The sequence below is a fragment of the Crocuta crocuta genome, unplaced genomic scaffold, assembly GCF_008692635.1.
Source record: "Crocuta crocuta isolate KB4526 unplaced genomic scaffold, BGI_CrCroc_1.0 scaffold61, whole genome shotgun sequence".
Taxonomy (NCBI): domain Eukaryota; kingdom Metazoa; phylum Chordata; class Mammalia; order Carnivora; family Hyaenidae; genus Crocuta; species Crocuta crocuta.
In genome coordinates, this window is record NW_027528369.1 from 8,640,792 (window position 1) to 8,659,147 (window position 18,356).

At 59.8% G+C, this 18,356-nt stretch overlaps 2 protein-coding genes across 3 annotated transcripts in view; one reads left to right on the forward strand and one right to left on the reverse strand.

Moving 5' to 3' along the window:
- Positions 1–8,738, reverse strand: part of EMC8 (ER membrane protein complex subunit 8) — a 15,766-nt gene extending 7,028 nt beyond the window's left edge. Inside the window, exons 1-2 of the mRNA XM_077754089.1 lie at positions 8,443–8,738; positions 994–1,070 (exon numbers count right to left, since the gene is read on the reverse strand). Of these exons, the coding sequence (XP_077610215.1) occupies positions 994–1,070; positions 8,443–8,673 (308 nt within the window). The 5' untranslated portion in view covers positions 8,674–8,738. The remainder of the gene's footprint in view (positions 1–993; positions 1,071–8,442) is intronic.
- The window catches only part of COX4I1 (cytochrome c oxidase subunit 4I1), a 110,839-nt gene extending 93,650 nt beyond the window's left edge, over positions 1–17,189 (forward strand). For both annotated transcript variants that reach the window (XM_077754091.1, XM_077754090.1), the window contains exons 2-5: positions 9,595–9,671; positions 13,859–14,026; positions 14,541–14,672; positions 16,935–17,189. In XM_077754091.1, the coding sequence (XP_077610217.1) occupies positions 9,599–9,671; positions 13,859–14,026; positions 14,541–14,672; positions 16,935–17,071 (510 nt within the window). In that variant the 5' untranslated portion in view covers positions 9,595–9,598 and the 3' untranslated portion in view covers positions 17,072–17,189. The remainder of the gene's footprint in view (positions 1–9,594; positions 9,672–13,858; positions 14,027–14,540; positions 14,673–16,934) is intronic.
- Positions 17,190–18,356: the final 1,167 nt, after the last annotated feature.

Consider the following 18,356-nt stretch of genomic DNA (forward strand, 5'->3'; position numbering starts at 1 on the left):
CTGCGCCACACGCGGGGCCGCTCCTCCCGCCTGCTCTCCTGGCCTTTCTGCGAGGGCGCCTGTGGGAGGGCAGAGCTCGGTTCAGGAAACCTCCTTCCAAGGACAGCCCCCCAGGCTCACAAAGTGAAGTTCGACAGGCCCCAGAGCCCGACCTTTCCAGCACCACTTCCTGGCACTTCCCTCCGTGTGCGCCCCAGGCTCCGGCCGCTTCCGCCCGGTGCCCACCTCACGCTGTCCCCTCTCCTGCTCTGCACACAGGCACCCGACACGCCCAGTCCCGCGAGCCCTGCTCAAACGACATGGCACCCCGAGGGCTGGTCCGGTCACCCCGGCCGGGCGGCTCCTCTCCGCTCCTGCTGCCACACCCTCTGCACCGCCCCCTTAGCACACACGGCCCCGCCAGCGCGGGGCTGGTGGCACCTTCTGTCCAAGCCCCCGCCACCCCCCGCCCCGCCGTGAGTTCCCTCACACGCTGCCCAGACCTTCGGAAACGACCCTCACTCGGACGAGCCCCCCAGCGTGTTGCTTTCTCTGTGGAGATGGAGACTAATGCGGAAATGAAGCGAAGTCCTTGGCTTTGCTCACTAGCAAGAACCAGAGGCCACACGGAGGAAGCTGCAAACACGACACCTTCACCGCGCATCGCACCCTAAGAGCAGCGAATCTAAAAGTTTTGTGGTCTCTGTCCCCAGACACGGCACGGTTCCTCCCCAGTGCTCTGCCGCACACCATTCCTAGCTGGGACAGCATCGGGGGACCCTGGCTGTCGCTTTCACTGTATGAATTCCCTCCAAGCAAGATAAAGACTATACAAAACTCCATCCCAAATTAATTGAAGTGTTAGGGTTTCTGCTGTTTGGAATGATCACACCACAGCCCCCCGCAAACACTATAAACAAGCATGGAAGGCGAGGAGGGGTTGTTCCCACAGACGGCCCGGCAGACACGGTCACGTGACCATCCTCTCAGACCAGAGGGTTTGCTCGGACGTACCTGGCATCCTTGACTCGTTCATTAGCTTGGTAATAACCGGCGATCACATAGCTATTATCTTTGCACCATGAATCAATCTGAAAGAGACAAACATAGGGAATAAAAGATGAATGATTTTCTCTTAAACGTCACCTTTTTTTTTTTTTTTTTTAATGTTTATTTTACTTTTTTGAGAGAGAGAGACAGAGCGTGAGTGGGGGAGAGGCAGAGAGAGAGGGAGACACAGAATCTAAAGAAGGCTCCAGGCTCCGAGCTGTCAGCACACGCTGGGTCTGAACTCACAGACCGCAAGATCATGACCTGAGCCGAAGTCGGACACTTAACCGACTGAGCCATGCAGGCGCCCCAAATGTCACCTCTTAATAAACACAGGACACCTTGCCCCTCCCCTCCCACCCCACGCTGGGACAAGACACTGTATAATCCCTGAATCCTCGTCCCCAGGAGAAAGCACAAGAAAACGGGTGCTCCCGGGACAAAGGCCACACCAGCGTGCCACCCAGGGCCTGTGGGAGCCGCAGGGAGCACGGGAGAGCCTCACTCTCACCAGCAGGCCCAGGGCCGACGCTGCGGGGAGTTGGGGGAGGGGACCACCTTTACCCACCTCCTTTTTTTTTTTTAAATGTTTTATTTATTTCTGAGAGAGAGGGAGGGAGGAAGGGAGAGAGGGAGGGAGAGGGAGGGAGGGACAGTGTGAGCAGGGGAGGGGCAGAGAGAGAGGGAGACACAGAATCCGAAGCAGGCTACAGGCACTGAGCTAGTTGTCAGCACAGAGCCCGACGCGGGACTTGAACCCATGAACCGTGAGATAATGACCTGAGCCAAAGTCGTTCGGCTAACCGACTAAGCCACCCAGGCTCCCCGACCCACTTCCTCTTAAGATATAAAGCATCCTGGGGCTTGGGCAGGGCTTCAGATCACAGAAATCAACCCTTCACAAAGAAACTAAACCTATAAATCTGCACAGCCAGGGGCAGAGCCAGAACGGGAATCTTGGCTTCTTAAAACCAAACCTTTTTATATTACATTTAAATTTCTGTGTTCTTAGCACCAGACCACGAGAAGGTTTTATGCTGGGATGTGGGGTAGAGAGGCACACGCCCACGTGTGGGCAGATGCCGGCAGGGGTGTGTATGCACGCGCGTGCACACACACATTCTCTCTCGTGCACTCCATTCCCTGCGGCATGCTTTTAAATGGGAGCACGGGGGCCGACTTTCAAAGTTTTTGTCCATTTTATAATGTGCCGCTCTTCTCTCATCAGATTTAGCTTCCTGCGGGTCTAATGCCATTATTAACAACAACAAAAGGTCATCCTAACTGCTTTGCCATAATGGAATTTTAATAACGTGCTACAGTGAATTCTATTCTCAGCCTGCAGAAGAGGAAATAACATCGATCCTCATTTTTTTATAGTAAATTAACTAGTTAAAAATATTCTTCTTTCCTTAAAAAAACACACAGCATAGCTGAACTGTTCTTTTCCTTCAGCTCTGGTTTGGGGCTCAGGCAGTGTCCTTTGTGACTAAAGGAGATATTACCAGATGGTTCCAGTCCAAGGTTCCCTGCTCGCACAAGGATTAGAATAATAATTCTGGCCGCCTAAGAGCTCACAAATTACCATATTGGGTCAAAAATAAGGCTCAATGAACCAATTAGATGTTTTGGTCACCCACTCAGAAGATGAGGGCTGTGTCTCCTAAATATTTATAATGGCGCTTTCCCTGTAACTTTGCTGCAAATGACCCCACAGCCACTTGTATTTTGTTTCGACCACCTCTTAAAGGCGCGGCTTACAGCAGCAACTTCTTCCATTTTCTTCTAAACCTACTTTCTGCAGCACCAAACGACACGGCCTGGCCTGAACTCTGGCATCCGACCCAGTCCCTGAACGCAACCCACAGGACTAGCCTCTTCAGCGTGTCTTCTCGGCTTCCGCTTCCACTCACAGCCCAGCCTCCGGAGCGCGTGCTCGCTGCCCACCTGGGTCCCTCTCCCGCTCTCTGGTGAGGCTTGTCCTTCTGGCCAGAGTCAGAACTAGAGACAAATCTAAAATGGGTCAGTGGTGCTGATTCCTTCTGGAAGCTCTAAGAATCTGCTCCTTGCCCGCCCGGCATCTAGAGGTGACCCACATTCCTGACGGGGGGGGGGGAGGGGGTGGCAGCACCACTCTGACCTCTGCTGCTGTCACCCCTCCTCGCACTCACGCTGCCCCGCCCGCCTCCTTCCTGGGAGAACCAGGGTGATTGCACTGGGCTCTTCAGATCATCCAGCTCCACCTCCCCACCTCAAGACCCTTAACTTAATCTCTGCAGAGTCCCTTTTGCCAAGTAAGGTCACACACTTGTGGGTTCCCAGCATTAGGGCAGGGACACGTTAGGGAACCATTTTTGACTGAGCACAGCTACATTCAGTATGAGGATCACTACTTGCTGCCGCTGCCGCTCTGACTACCCCGCGAGCAGTCTGTGTGGCCCCTCGATCCCTTCCTGGGCTGGAGGCACACAGTTCAGGACATGCCCCCCAGCACACCCACGTGGGATCACCTTGCATCTGTGCTCAGGGAGCACAGAAAGATCCTGACATGAATGTGATTCTTGTGACAAACACAACGGCCTAACCAATTCCAGCCAAAAGATAGCGTCATGACCTTGAGCTTCTAGAACTCTCTGAAAAGGCTGCCCTAAAAGTGAACTAGGTCTGACTTGGCTTTGAAACTTTTGAATGGTTCAAACAAAGACAACCAAGCTTACGGTAAGGATGCCCATGATGGGCACACACCCTGCATACACGGTCCAGACACACACACAGCTGGGAACGCAGAAGGGCGGATGTAGAGCTGACTGAGGGCCTCCACCAGGCACCAGAGCCGCAGAGCTCGGGTATTGAAAAAAAATTTTTTTAAATGTTTAGTTATTTTGACAGAGAGAGCAAGCGGGCAAGTACACGCAAGCAGAGAAGGGGCACAGAGAGAAGCAGACTCTGTGCTGACAGCCTGACATGGGGCCCGAACTCACGAACTGTGAGACCATGACCTGAGCCAAAATCAGGAGAGCCAGACGCTTAACCAACCAAGCCACCCAGGCGCCCCAGGTGAACAAGTGGAAGTTTTCTTTGATGGTTTCAAATATGGAACCAGACCTCCTCAGGTGAGAGGGACCTGGAAGGCAGTAGATGTCGTGAGCAGAGATGAGCAGTGTGAACGGGCAGGGGTGGGGCGGGCAGGCCTCGAGGAGCTTCACAATCCTGCAGAAAGCCCAAAAGGCTTGGGGATTGAAGAGGCAACTCGCCCAGTCAAGGCCACCTGCTCCCAAGCGGGGGCAGGGCAGGGCCGAGGAGCGGAGGGCTGGCCGTCTGACCCCGGGTCTCTGGGAGTCCGCGTCCCCGGTCCCTGCCCCCCCGCCACGCGGCCTGGGAACAGTTCACACGAAGACCACAGCTCAGGACAGCTGACTCCGCACACGGCCTGGATTCTGCACTCACTCCTGTATGTTTACCGTTCAGAGGCCAAGGGGGGGCACTTGTACGGTGGCAGAAGCCCGCCATGCCCTCCGTCCCGCGCCCTTCTGGCCTGTTCCGTGTGGGACATGTAGAACCACTAGAGGCACCGGCTCCTCTCGTTCATGCCAGCTCAGCTCTGCCCCGAGAACGACCAGCTTCTCTCTGCGAACTTGCTAATGTACGTGTGTGACACCATCGTCTTCCCGGCACTCTTACCTACCTCGCGCGACCGTGCCAGCGCCATAAAGGTGGGAAGGCAGGGTGAGAGCCACCCTGGGGAGGGCATCACTCCCACACATGCCACTTACAAGCCGAGGGTGTCTAGGCGGGTCTTGGGAGCCTAAGGGGAGGGCTAGACGCACGAGAACAAAAGCTCCCTCTCAGGTCGGGCGCCGAGTCCTCAGGGGACGGAAAGCAGCCGGAGCCACGAAAGAGGAGCTCCGGAGGCACGTGGGACGGGCAGAGGGTGAGATCCGGGGGGAAGAACTGAAAAGAGGGCCTGGGCCAACCCTCTCCCAGGCTAGCCGTGAATGTTCTGGACGTAACGAGGAGGTGGGGGGGGGGGGCAGAATCCACAGGGGCTTAGGAAGGAGCCAGGGGACAGCTGCCCCCGCAAAGGAGCACAGAGAATGCACACGTGGAGGCAGCAGAAAGAATTCTGGACAGAAATCAAGGTGGTTATAGACCAACTGGCAACTGAGAAAGTCACGTCAGCAGAAGGTAATCACAAATTGCTCCACAGAACCGGGAAACCAAGTGACTGAGGGGAAAAGGCCGAAAAGGGATTAGAGAAGCAGCAGGTCTGTGCTAATTTTCCCGCTAACGTTTTATGGGTTTTTGCTCTTAGAAGTAATTCCGTCACTACCGACGTCAAAGGGTTATAAGGATAAATAACAGACATAAGTGCTTTAAAAAAAAAAAATGAAAAGCACCCAGAAATGCAAGGATTTTGTTTAAAATGGAAAATTATAATGAAAAGCTTTTCAAAGGAATCTGATGTTGCCCTTTGATGGACTGCTTATCAAGTCAGCCTTTCCCACTTACCAAAAATAATTACAATATGAAACTCCCTGAATAGAGAAAAAGCCATGAGGACGAGGCCTCGTTTATATGGTTTCATGGATTTAGAAGCTTTATTAAAACCTCATCTTCCATAGCTGATGGCCTGATAAACTGTGGCTCCATATGCTGAGATTTTTCATTTCTTCAGGTTATAAAGTTGCTAAGTCAAGAGCTAAATAAATGGCATAAACTTAAATTCCTTAATTGTGATAAAAAAAATTTTTTTTGGACTCAAATGGGAAATTTTCCCTTGTCACTTTACTCTGAAAATTATATTTAATTTGTACTCAATTGGCATCTTTTTCACACGGGTCTAAAGCTGGGGCTGTGATTCAGTGCAGGTCAGTGTCAGAGGGGCCAGTGTAACCCACAGCCTCCTGGCAAGGATGGAGCCCCAGCGGGCTTGTTCTTGCTCTTTCTAGAAGCTGTTGCAGAGAATCTAGTTCAGACTTAACTCTGCAGGATGGGAGACTCAATCACGGAAGGGCACATCTGGGGGAAGTGCTCTAAGTAGAGACTGAAAGCAGATGGTAATGACATGGGGGAGGGGAGGCAAGATCAACCGGGGCCCCATGCGGTGTCCCTCTCTCTTTTTAGACAGCATAAGTGGAGGAGGGGCAGAGGGAGAGGGACAGGGTGCCCCTTTTCCTCTTAACAAGCTGGTGGCACTGGGCCCTTATGAGAGTCAAGGTCTACCTCTGGGTGTCTTCCCTCCCCAGGTAAGTGGTTTGGGAGGCAGCTCTGGTCCTCGGGGAAAATCCGCGTAAAGGTGACTCTAACGCAGTTGTTTATAGTTAGTATATTTCATTCTCTCAGGTACTGCATTTATATCTTATGACAGTACCATAACCCTTTCACTCTATAAAGCTTAACGAAGAGTGAGAAGAATGAACTCTTTGACAATTCCAAGTGAGGTTCAAGTTTGTCTTTAAGATGGTTACATATTTTATAGGTTTTTTTTTTTTTTTTTGAGACTGAGAGACAGAGTGCGAGCAGGGGAGGGGCAGAGAGAGGGAGACACAGAATCTGAAGCAGCTCCAGGCTCTGAGCTGTCAGCACAGAGCCCCACGCGGGGCTCGAACCCACGAACCGTGAGATCATGACCCGAGCGCAGTTGGATGCCTAACTGACTGAGGCGTCTGATAGGATTTCAAACGGATTTAAAGGAACACACGTTTCCCTGCGACCCCTCAGGCCGCTCCTCTGCCCGCTCTCCTTCCACACGCCGCCCCTGCCAACACGGCAGAGCTCCCGGTTCCCCGTCGTCTCCAGCCCATCCCGCTTGTAAGCTCCAGGCCCGTTTTTCAACGTTCAGCGCTAGGTCTTCCTTCCCCCTCAAGGAAGGGCTCCGCCGGTGTCCAGTGCAGGTCGGAAACCAGGCTGTCACCAGGTGTCACCGTTGCTGCCTTCTCCCTGTGTCCAGTCCCCGTCACAGGGTCCTGCGGCCTCTTCGGCCTGGGTGCCCCATCTGTCCCCTCTGCATCCGGGCTGCACTCGGTCGAGGCCACCCCTCTGCCTCTGCCCCTGACACGCCCCTTGCTGCGGGCCGGAGCCCTTCCTCGGGCACACAGACCTGCCCGTGCGACCCTCCTCCGGGGGCTGCCCTCTGTCCTCACGGCGGTGCCCGCACTCCCGTGGGATCGGCATGGTGCTCTGAGCTCTGTCCGCGCTCACCTCTCTCCACCCTGGAGCCCTTAACGCTCTACACTCTAGCNTTGCGCCCCCTCAGCCTCTGCAGGGCTCCCGCTAGCTCCCGTCCCCTCACTGCGTTCTGCTTCACCCCCACCCGGGGGCACTTGCTCTTAGACACTACTTTCTGCCCGGAGCAAGTTCAACTGCTAAGCAGGTGCGGTGACCCCCAGCCCAGGCCTGGCACCCGAGTGGGACACTGAAGAGTCCTGCCTTAATGCGCCTGGTAAACCTAGTTCCCTGCAGGTGACAGCGTTTCACACCCAATCAGCCTGCGGTTCCCTTGATAGCAGAGCAATTAAGGCAGGTAGATGAAGAAAACCTGCATTAACACCCCCCACCCCCCGGGACAGCACATTTCTTCAGGAGTAGCTAAGACAGACTGATTTCTAAGTATCTCCGTCTTATTTATCTCCTGCCGGGAAGAACCTCGTCCAGTTTCACAGGCTGGGCCCCCAAGCCTGGGGCGGGCCCTCCGCCCAGGGTCCTTCCTGCTTACCAGGAACGCCCTCGGTGCCAGAATTAGGAACCTGTGACACGGGCTCACTTTACTTGGCCTGAAGCACAGAGAAAGGAGTTCTACCTAAACCTTCTCCAACCCAACGTTCTGCGCGAACTGACGTCAAGGGTCAGTTTACACTTAGTGAAAAGTGCACAGTGTCTCGGCTCGGAGGCCGCGGCGGCCGGCGGCCCCTGCAGCGGTGCGTCCCGCCGCCCNTACCGCTTCTCAGGCCCACACAGTCTTCAGCTCCGGAAACAGGCGGCGCGCGCGCGGCTCCTGACGTCGGGGCCGTGAGTTCGAGCCCCGCGCGGCGGGTAGGGACGACTTGGGCCCCGGCAACGACGNGGAGGAGGGCCCGCTCCCCGCCAACGGGCCGGGGCGTCTACACCCGCGTCTCATACGGAGCGGGATCTGGGAAGGGGCGCGGGGAGCCCCCCGCGACATCTAACCCCAGCTCCCCACCCCTACCCCGGCCTCCCCGTCCCCGGGCAGGGGCGCGGTCGAGTCACGCCCCACTCAGCTACAGCCCGGCCCCGCAAAGGTCGCCCCGGGGTCAGGAACGGACCCAAAGCGCCTCCGACGGCAAAGGCGGCCGCTGCCCGCTCCCCGGGCGGAGGCCGCGGGGCCGCCCCGCTCTGCGCCGCCTCCTCCGGGGTGGCCCCCNCCCGAGGGGAGGCCGCCCCTCCGGCGCTTACCAGGGTGAGGGCCACCTCCAGCATGGGGGCGAGGGCCAGGGTGCCGTGGAAGAGGGGGATGCAGTCCACGAAGAGGGTGTGGGGGCCGCCGGGGCCGCCCAGGGGCAGGTGCTCCTTGCGGGGCTTCTGCTTCTCGGCCACCAGCAGCCCATTGACGGCGCAGTGCGGGTACTTGGCGCCGTGCAGCACCATCTTGCAGTACGCCTGGGTGGTCAGCTTCACCCCGGGCATGCTGAGCCCGGCAGGGCCCCGGAGGCCCCGGCGCCGGCTCAGGCCTGGGCTCCCTGCCCGGCCGCCCGGCGNGACCTTGGAGCGCCCGCTGGCCGAGGACAGGGCCGGGGGTCGGCGCTGCAGCCACGGCCCGCAGCCCTCCGGCTACGGATGCGCGACCGGCCCGGTTTAACGGGGCTCGGGGAGGGTCGTCCCGCGTCCGCTCACGTGCGGGCCGGGCCTGGGGAGAAAAGACGCGGGGTGCAAGCCAGTTCAGCCCTGACATCATGCTTCTGTTTATTCTGTATTTTCCGAATGCGTTCGGCGTCCCTTTCGTCGTCAGCAGTCCCCTGAAAGGTCCCCTTTTGAAGGAGGGGGAGATAGGGGAGACGGGCCCAAAACTGCAAGGTCCGCGGTGAGAGGTGGGCCGTCCAGGTCATCCGTGGTCCGCAGACGCTGACAGTGGGCCAGGACGTCTCTGCAGCCTCCCCGCCTGATGTCTTTTTCCTATTCTAGGCGCATGCTAGGGTTCTCACCAAATGCTCATTTGCATGCAATGCATGCCGGTACCTTTGAGCTGTTTACCCTTTTCCTCCAAACTGGAGCCCATCTTGGCAGCTCAGCGCTTTAGGCTTTAGTTCCTTCAGTCTCCTCGATAAAATCTCTTCTCCTTGTTTTATAACAAAGCCAGTTTTCTGCTAATTTCTTGTCTTAGGTATATGTTATGGCATTTGGTTTATAACTAAACTAATAAAAACGTGTTGATTGCTGGGAAAACTCTTATCCTGGGGTATTTCGCGAATTTAGAGTCAGTAATGAAGAAACGGGATCCCATATGTTGGGGAGAAGACATCAAAACAGTCGCATGGCGTTCCCAAATGCATGGGAATTCCCAATAGGTGTTTGCCCTCATTCATTGAGGAGCTGTATATTTTTCTCTTTCAGAATGTTGGCTACCAGAGTGTTCAGCCTGATTGGCAAGCGGGCGATCTCCACCTCCGTGTGTGTTCGAGCCCATGGTAAGTGCAACTTCTTTTATGGGCTGAGCTCATTTCATTTTGCTCCCACTGGGTGTGAGCTCCTATGCTGGGGTTTCAAACGCAGATGGTCTAAGGTGGCTAAGATCCTGATTCTGCTGTCCTGGGGCTTCAGGAGAGGTGTGAATATTTTAACAGGGCATGCTTCTAGATTACAAGGCGTTGTGAGTCATGTTGAATACGAGTCTGGATCTCTGTTTGCACTGCTCTTTCCCCCCTACCTTCCCTTCCCATTTTTTCAGGCTCAAGTTCTACTCCTTCCAAGAGATTTCCACCATAGGCGGCTTTAATGATCTCCTCTCTCATCCCCCAAAAACTCCCAACCGTTTATCTTCAATACCGATTACATTATAGGGGCAATGGAAGGGAAGGAGTTTGGAATTCTAGCCTGAGCAGAAGTTAATCTCATTTCTGTCTTGGATGAGCTTAAGTGTAGGAATCTCTTTAGTCACCTGAGATCTACATAAAGAGCTTAGTTCAGTGCCTAGCACATAGCAGGTTTAGTTTTGTATTTATCAAGCACCTTTGCACCAGACGCTGGTAGGGTTTGAGAGTAAAAAGAATACAAGGTGGAATCTTTCCACAGGACGTTTGCAATCCGGAGAGGGACAGTGGTTGAGGAAGTGAGGCACCCTGGGGAGAAACATTTAGCCTGGCCTGGGGCTCAGGGCCGGTACCTGGAGGAGAGGCTTCTCTGTGCTAAAGGATTAGTAGGTTCAACCTTACATTCCAGAGGAGGACGGCGGGCGGGCGTTGTAGGCAGAGGGAAAGCCCGCAAAAGGGCAACATGCAGATTAGCATGGCAGGTGGTGTCAGTGAGGGGTCAAGAGCAAGGCTTGAGCAGTGATAATGAACTTGGAGAGCACAGCTTATGAATCCAGGGGCTTGATACCCAGTAACTGCTACTGCCTCAGCTGCTTTCACGTGTGAATTTTGTCTTGAAATTGTGTCCTCGAATTGGCGCCACTTTGTGTTGTCTTACATTTTCCTCTATTGTGCTGCCCAGGGTAACACTGTGGACATGGATCATAGAGTGAGAGGATCGTTGAAGTGTTTGTTATGTAATAAAGGCAAGTTCGTTGTTTCATTCGTACACATGGAAGGAGACACTCCTCATTATAGGAAGCCGGGGTCGGGGAGCTCAGTCAGTTAGGTGTCCGACTTGATTCCTGCGTTGGGCTGTATGCTGACAGCGAGGAGTCTGCTTGGGACTCCCCCTCGCGCCCCCATAAATAAAATAAAAATTTTTTAAATCTAGGAAGTTATTTATGATAGATTATATTTTGTTTCTATTTTGGCTTTGCTTATGTATGTTCTTAGCTTTGTGTAGTTTGTTTAGTTTGTTTGAGGTGCAGAAAGTGAGCTTTATCTGTTCCGAGTGTAACGTCCTGTGGGTTTTGATAAGCGCCCACAGGTGTGTAACAGCGGTGTCACAGCCACAGCATGACAGCCTTTCCATCGCCCTAAAAGTCCCTCCCTGTCCCCTCGGTCATTCTGACCTTTCGTAAGAAGCACCTTTCTCTTTACAGCGATGTTGGCCCTCACTTAGCCCAGGTGTTGTTTTGGCTGGAAGTTCAGTTAGGTCCTTTTTGAAATCCTCCAGCGGCTTCTCTTGTCCAGGGTAAGACCTGGGACTCGCCTCTCTGATGTTGTCACAGCGTCCTCACAGGAGGAAGTGATGGGTGCAAACCCACTCTCCCGGGTTGCTCAGGGCCCCCGTCACCCCCGGTGGGGTGGTTCCGGCCTGTGGCACCCCTGCTTCTGCCTCAGCTCCACGCTTGTGGGTGGGGCTTCTTTCTAATCAGCAGCCTCAGCGCCAGGCCTTTCCTCACCGCCCATTGTAAAGGTGCTGCCCGCCTGACGTCACCCTGCTTTGTCTGCTTGGAGGGCTGACACTGGGGTTTCTGTGTATCGTCCGTCTCTGCTTCCAGAATGTAGGCTTTCTTGAGGCCGAGAACCTGCCTTTGTTCGTTACTCTGTCTTCTGTGCACAGGACGCCAGTGGAGAAAACTGCAGTCCACTGAGGCTTGTCCTTTCCTTTTTCCTTTCTTTTTTTTTTTCTTTTTACAATATTTATCTGTGGGGAGAGAGAACACGTGCGTCCATGAGCAGGGGTGGGGCAGAGAGAGAGAGAGAGGGAGGGAGACAGAGGGTCCAAGCAGGCTTGGCCCTGTTAGCGCAGAGCCGGATTTGGGGCTTGAACTCACGAACCGTGAGATCGTGCCCTGAGCCGAAATCAGGAGTCGCGTGCTTAACTGACTGAGGCCCCCGGGCACCCCTGTTCTTTTGTTTTTAGCTTTCACGCGAGGTACCTGAATACACGGACTGGTTTTCCACACGCGGAGCACCCCTGGCAGCTGCTGCTGTCTGAGTGCTTGTGCTGTGACACGTGACCGCGGGGGCCGCTCCCGAGTCCCCAGATTCCCCAGCGGAGGCTCAGGAACCCACCCGCTGAGGACAGCACTGACAAGTCTCTTCCATTTTTCGTCTCTCTCTTAAAGGAATCCTTGCTGTGCTAATCTTTGTGGGGTGTGGGGGGCCAGGCCCCAAGTGCCGTGGAGCCCTGCTGCTCTGAGGCCCTTCTTGTTCTAGAAAGTGCAGTCTTATGCCGAGAGTGCTCCAAGGTGGTGAGCATTCACATTTGTATAATCTACGGAGACGTAATTGACACGAAGGATGTTGACCTGGTGAGAGTGCCCTTCAGTGGTTTTGAGTTTAGTCCCCGAGCTGTGTGGTAATCACCGGTCAGTTTTAGAATGTTCTCGTTACCCCAACTTACGTCTGTTTTTACTGATCATTGTGAGCTGAGTGCTGTATATGTTCCTGTTAGTCCACTCGTTCTTATAGAACCTTAGACTTTTAAAAAACGGAAAGTAATTCCAGTCCTGTCCCCCTTAAAGGTTTCGGGATCAGGCCAGGTGTACGCCAGCTGCCGCTCTGCATGGCACAGATTAGCACCTGCCAAGTTGTACTCTGCTTGAGGGGCAGCGGCGGGTCTCACCACTAACCTGCCTTAGAGGGGCTGTGATCACGGGGACCTGCTGATGGGCGTGGGGTGTTCTTCCAGGCGCTCAGCTCACTCCTCCAGACCAGTGTGGGTCACAGCCCTTTCCCGTGGACACAGCATGGAGTTGAAGAAACTGCTTTCAGCAGCGGCAAAGTCCTAAATATAAATTAAGATATTCTTTTCTTTCCTGGTTTCTGAACTATTTTTCTCTGTCCTTAAGTAACACAGACGTGTGCTGCTTTTAAGGCGCGAAGATTCCTCTCTCTTGGAGCAGAAATCCCCATTTTGTTTTCTTTCTCCGCTGATGACAACGGGTTTGCGCTGCCGGGAGTTTTGTGTGTTCAGTTGTACGTATGTGAAGGTCCACATATGGTTTATGTAAAAAAAAAAAAAAAAGTCTCAGGATTGTCCTGTGACTTGCCGAGGACACGGCGATTCCCTCACTGTCCTGGCCGTCGTACCTTGCTTCCTGCTGCGCGTGCGCCCCCATTTCTTTCCTCTGCGCCGCCTTTTCTGTTCCTGACCCTTGCGCCGTAAGCCCGGGTGCACAGGCCTGTCCGCTTCTGGCCGGCGAGCGCCGCGGGTGCTGTCTTCGCTGCCCTCAGCCGCCCTAGAGCCACGGGGGCGCGGAGCAGGGGCTCGGGAAGCAGTGCTGACCCGTGGACGGACGATATGTGCTGCCCCCGTGGGGGAGTCGTGCCCCTTCCTTCATGGGCACGGCTTGTTTGGTTTGTTACAATAAACGGAGCCCTGTGTCTCAGTTTCTGACCTTTGGACGCTTGTTTCTTTTACGGGTTTTCTGTTGTTTTTGCTCTTCCTCCTTAGTTTGAGTTTCCTGCAGAAGGGCCTGCGTGCCCTCTGAGTGGCCTGGTACTGGGTGGTGCTGGTACTGGCTGGCCCACGGCCTCCGGCGGCAGTCGCCCTGGCAGGAGCGTGCTGGCTGCAGGGAAGAGCCGCGGTTACCCGGCTGCCCGGCACCGCGGTTCTGCCGTCTGGGCCACGCAGGACAGGCCTCTCCCCGCTTCCACAACAGCGCGTCGGCTGTGTGGTGCCGTGGCCTCAGCTCTCCGGGACGAGCGAGGTCGTCAGGGGCCTGCACCTGTCCTCATTTTGATCACTCAGAACCCGTGAATTTTCAAACACTTGGCCCTGTGTCGTATAGGAAGCGTCGTGAAGAGCGATGACTTTGCTCTCCCGAGCTACGTGGACAGGCGCGACTACCCCCTGCCCGACGTGCTGCACGTCAAGAACCTGTCTGCCAGCCAGAAGGCCTTGAAGGAGAAGGAGAAGGCCCCCTGGAGCAGCCTGTCCATCGATGAGAAAGTCGAACGTGGGTATTGAAGCAGGACTAGTGGCAGACGTGGGAGAGAGGATTCTTAGCGGGTTCTGGGCCGGGAGTGTGGGGTGCTGCCCGGAGGCTGGCGGGGGTCATGCCTTGTGGGCTGGTTCCGGGGCCCTGGCTCTGCGGACTGGCCGCCCCCCTGCCCGGGGCTTTGTGTCCTGGGAGCAACGTGGATGCGGGGCGGCCGGGTGTGGGGCGTGTGGACGCAGCGTGGCGGCTGTGCCGGGCGGGCCGTGTCCGCTGTGACTTACTGACAGAGGGCCAGCACGGTACGTGGCCGTCGGGGCGGAGGGGCTGAGGCTGTGGGGGGTCAGCAGATCCCGCACCGTGAGCCGGTTTGGTGGGGTTTTTTGCTCAAAGCAGACTCAGTGTGTGTGTCCCCTCTGCCGCCCCGCATACCGCGTGGGGAGCCTGAGCGCGCGCTCTGCCCCGGGCTGCGCGTGCGGGAGGTGCAGCGGGCCCGCCGGGGACGCTCGTGCCAATGGCCGTGTTCTCTCCCCAGTTTACCGCATCAAGTTCAATGAGAGCTTTGCTGAGATGAACCGGAGCACGAACGAGTGGAAGACGGTTGTGGGCACCGCCCTGTTCTTCATCGGCTTCACCGCTCTCATCCTCATCTGGGAGAAGCACTACGGTGAGTGGGGCGGGCGCTGGGGGCTTGGGTCACAGCCACACGACACCGGGTCGGGTCAGCGACGCGGCGTGATCCACAGTCTGGTGTTCCGACGGCGGGCCGTGCCGGGTAGGGAGCGGCCGCCTGTTCTGGGGGACACACTGCATTTCCGTAGCGCGGGAGCGCCCCCCCCCCCCCCCCCCGCCCGAGGGGGGGGGGGGGGGGGCCCCCCCCCCCCCCCCGCCCGAGGGGGGGGGGGGGGGGGCCCCCCCCCCCCCCCCGCCCGAGGGGGGGGGGGGGGGGGCCCCCCCCCCCCCCCCGCCCGAGGGGGGGGGGGGGGGGGCCCCCCCCCCCCCCCCGCCCGAGGGGGGGGGGGGGGGGGCCCCCCCCCCCCCCCCGCCCGAGGGGGGGGGGGGGGGGGCCCCCCCCCCCCCCCCGCCCGAGGGGGGGGGGGGGGGGGCCCCCCCCCCCCCCCCGCCCGAGGGGGGGGGGGGGGGGGCCCCCCCCCCCCCCCCGCCCGAGGGGGGGGGGGGGGGGGCCCCCCCCCCCCCCCCGCCCGAGGGGGGGGGGGGGGGGGCCCCCCCCCCCCCCCCGCCCGAGGGGGGGGGGGGGGGGGCCCCCCCCCCCCCCCCGCCCGAGGGGGGGGGGGGGGGGGCCCCCCCCCCCCCCCCGCCCGAGGGGGGGGGGGGGGGGGCCCCCCCCCCCCCCCCGCCCGAGGGGGGGGGGGGGGGGGCCCCCCCCCCCCCCCCGCCCGAGGGGGGGGGGGGGGGGGCCCCCCCCCCCCCCCCGCCCGAGGGGGGGGGGGGGGGGGCCCCCCCCCCCCCCCCGCCCGAGGGGGGGGGGGGGGGGGCCCCCCCCCCCCCCCCGCCCGAGGGGGGGGGGGGGGGGGCCCCCCCCCCCCCCCCGCCCGAGGGGGGGGGGGGGGGGGCCCCCCCCCCCCCCCCGCCCGAGGGGGGGGGGGGGGGGGCCCCCCCCCCCCCCCCGCCCGAGGGGGGGGGGGGGGGGGCCCCCCCCCCCCCCCCGCCCGAGGGGGGGGGGGGGGGGGCCCCCCCCCCCCCCCCGCCCGAGGGGGGGGGGGGGGGGGCCCCCCCCCCCCCCCCGCCCGAGGGGGGGGGGGGGGGGGCCCCCCCCCCCCCCCCGCCCGAGGGGGGGGGGGGGGGGGCCCCCCCCCCCCCCCCGCCCGAGGGGGGGGGGGGGGGGGCCCCCCCCCCCCCCCCGCCCGAGGGGGGGGGGGGGGGGGCCCCCCCCCCCCCCCCGCCCGAGGGGGGGGGGGGGGGGGCCCCCCCCCCCCCCCCGCCCGAGGGGGGGGGGGGGGGGGCCCCCCCCCCCCCCCCGCCCGAGGGGGGGGGGGGGGGGGCCCCCCCCCCCCCCCCGCCCGAGGGGGGGGGGGGGGGGGCCCCCCCCCCCCCCCCGCCCGAGGGGGGGGGGGGGGGGGCCCCCCCCCCCCCCCCGCCCGAGGGGGGGGGGGGGGGGGCCCCCCCCCCCCCCCCGCCCGAGGGGGGGGGGGGGGGGGCCCCCCCCCCCCCCCCGCCCGAGGGGGGGGGGGGGGGGGCCCCCCCCCCCCCCCCGCCCGAGGGGGGGGGGGGGGGGGCCCCCCCCCCCCCCCCGCCCGAGGGGGGGGGGGGGGGGGCCCCCCCCCCCCCCCCGCCCGAGGGGGGGGGGGGGGGGGCCCCCCCCCCCCCCCCGCCCGAGGGGGGGGGGGGGGGGGCCCCCCCCCCCCCCCCGGTTACCTGGCCGGTGCGGTGAGGGTCCGTCAAGGAAGAGGGCGCAGTTTCTTAGTGGAGGGCTGTTTCCACTGAGTCGAGACTTCGTCTCCAGAGGCGGACCGCAGGGCGTCTGCTGAGACGGAGGGGCTGCCCATCCTTCCCGCGCTGTCTCTCCCGGCAGGACGGGGTTTTCTGTTCCCAACGGCTGTGACCCTGTACCTTTGGTCTGACTGCGGACGTGTTACTTGTGCGCATGTATTTGACCTCACAGGTCACTTTGGCTTTTGTGCTCAGTGCTGGTCTGTAGACCCCTTGTCTGCGTCTCACGGGCTGGACGTTCTGCTCCTGGCTTGTCGCTGATGGGTAACCCTTTGTCAGCAGAGGATACTTTGGAAACATCAAGAGTTGTCAATGCCTGGAATTCAAAGCCCGTGTGTGTGTGTGTGTGTGTGTGTGTGTGTGTGTGTGTGTGTGCGCGCGTGTGCGCGCCGAGTGGCAGATGACTTGGCCAGCGTGGTGGGGAAGACGTGACGCGTGTAGTCGGGACGGTGTCTCATGACGTTGTTTTGGGCTGCAGTGTACGGCCCCATCCCGCACACCTTCGAGGAGGAGTGGGTGGCCAAGCAGACCAAGAGGATGCTGGACATGAAGGTCGGCCCGATCCAGGGCTTCTCGGCCAAGTGGGACTACGACAAGAACGAGTGGAAGAAATAGGAGCGCGCCACCCCCCCCACCTGAGCCTCGCCTCGTGCCGCCGCCTCCACGCAGCTCCGCGCCTCCCGGAACCTGTGGTCTCGCGGTGCCCATGCTAATAAACGAGCAGTTTACGTGAGCTCCGCTGTGGTTGCTTCTTTGATAACTAATAATCAGCCAAGGTGCCTGTGGTTCGGAAGTTTCTCCCAAGGGTCTGCTGTGAATAGATCTCGGGTATGAATGAAGTGGTGGAAGCTGTTTAGGGAGACATCACATGAAAGTTAGAAACGTAGGTTCTCTGTGGCGTGGGGTGTTTTGGCTTTTGATTAGAGACTGCCGAGAGTAAAATCCCGTTAAGACAGCTGGACCCGCAGAAGCCCCGCGGCTCTCTTCCTTCCGGGGCCGCCCTCGCCCCCGAGATGGTCAGTGTTGGTGGGAGCGGTCGTGTAGGAAGCTCCGGGCCCGGGAGCCCCCTGGGGCCGCGTCCGCTGTCCTGCTGCTCGCCCAGCTGCTCTGCCCGTCCCGCCCCCTCCCTGATCCCCGGAGGCCCTGATGGAGCCGTGGAACAGATCCTAGAACGTTCCATGCCAGGAGCTGCACAGAGGGCTGGCGCAAAGGGGTCTCCCTGCAGCCTCAGTGGGGGGCGACCTTTGAGAAGCGCAGCTGTAACTGGGGGAGGAGGGGGAGTTGGCCTGGCGCTCCATCAGAGCCCATCCCGGATGGAGGCCTGTGGTGCGTGGCAGGCTTGAACTAAGCCGCTGAAAACTCAGAGCAGGTGAAGGGAAGCCCTGATGGTAGTGTCTTCCTGATGCTTTGGGGAGGCCCTTGCCCCCTTGTTCTCAAGGGCCCACTGGCCTCCCCGGGAGGCCCTCCCCGCCCTGGGGGAAGGGGATGCTGGGATCTGCAGGGATTGGGGGATCTGGCGGTGAGGCCCGTGTGTGGGGCCAGTGCGGGCTCTGGATGGCCTCACCCACAGAGCTCGGGCCCCTGCCAGACAGTGCCGGTTCACTCTTCCCCAGGGTGGGCTCCTGCGTGCGGCTGGGGTACCTGCCGTGGCCCGAGGGCACTCCTGACCCCTCACCCGGCTCTTCTCACCCTTAGATGGCCACTGGTCGAGCACCTGCCTGGGCCCAGGCACTTCAAGGCCGCTGCTCCTCCACGGAAGAGCCCCGAGAGGAAGGGGCCTTTACCCCGGGTTAGATGATGGCGCCACACGGGGCCAGAAGTGGCGGGCTGTGCCTGAGGGACCTCGAGGGCGTGTGGGAGACTGTCCGAAGGCCCCTCACTCTTCTCCCCTTCCCTGGGC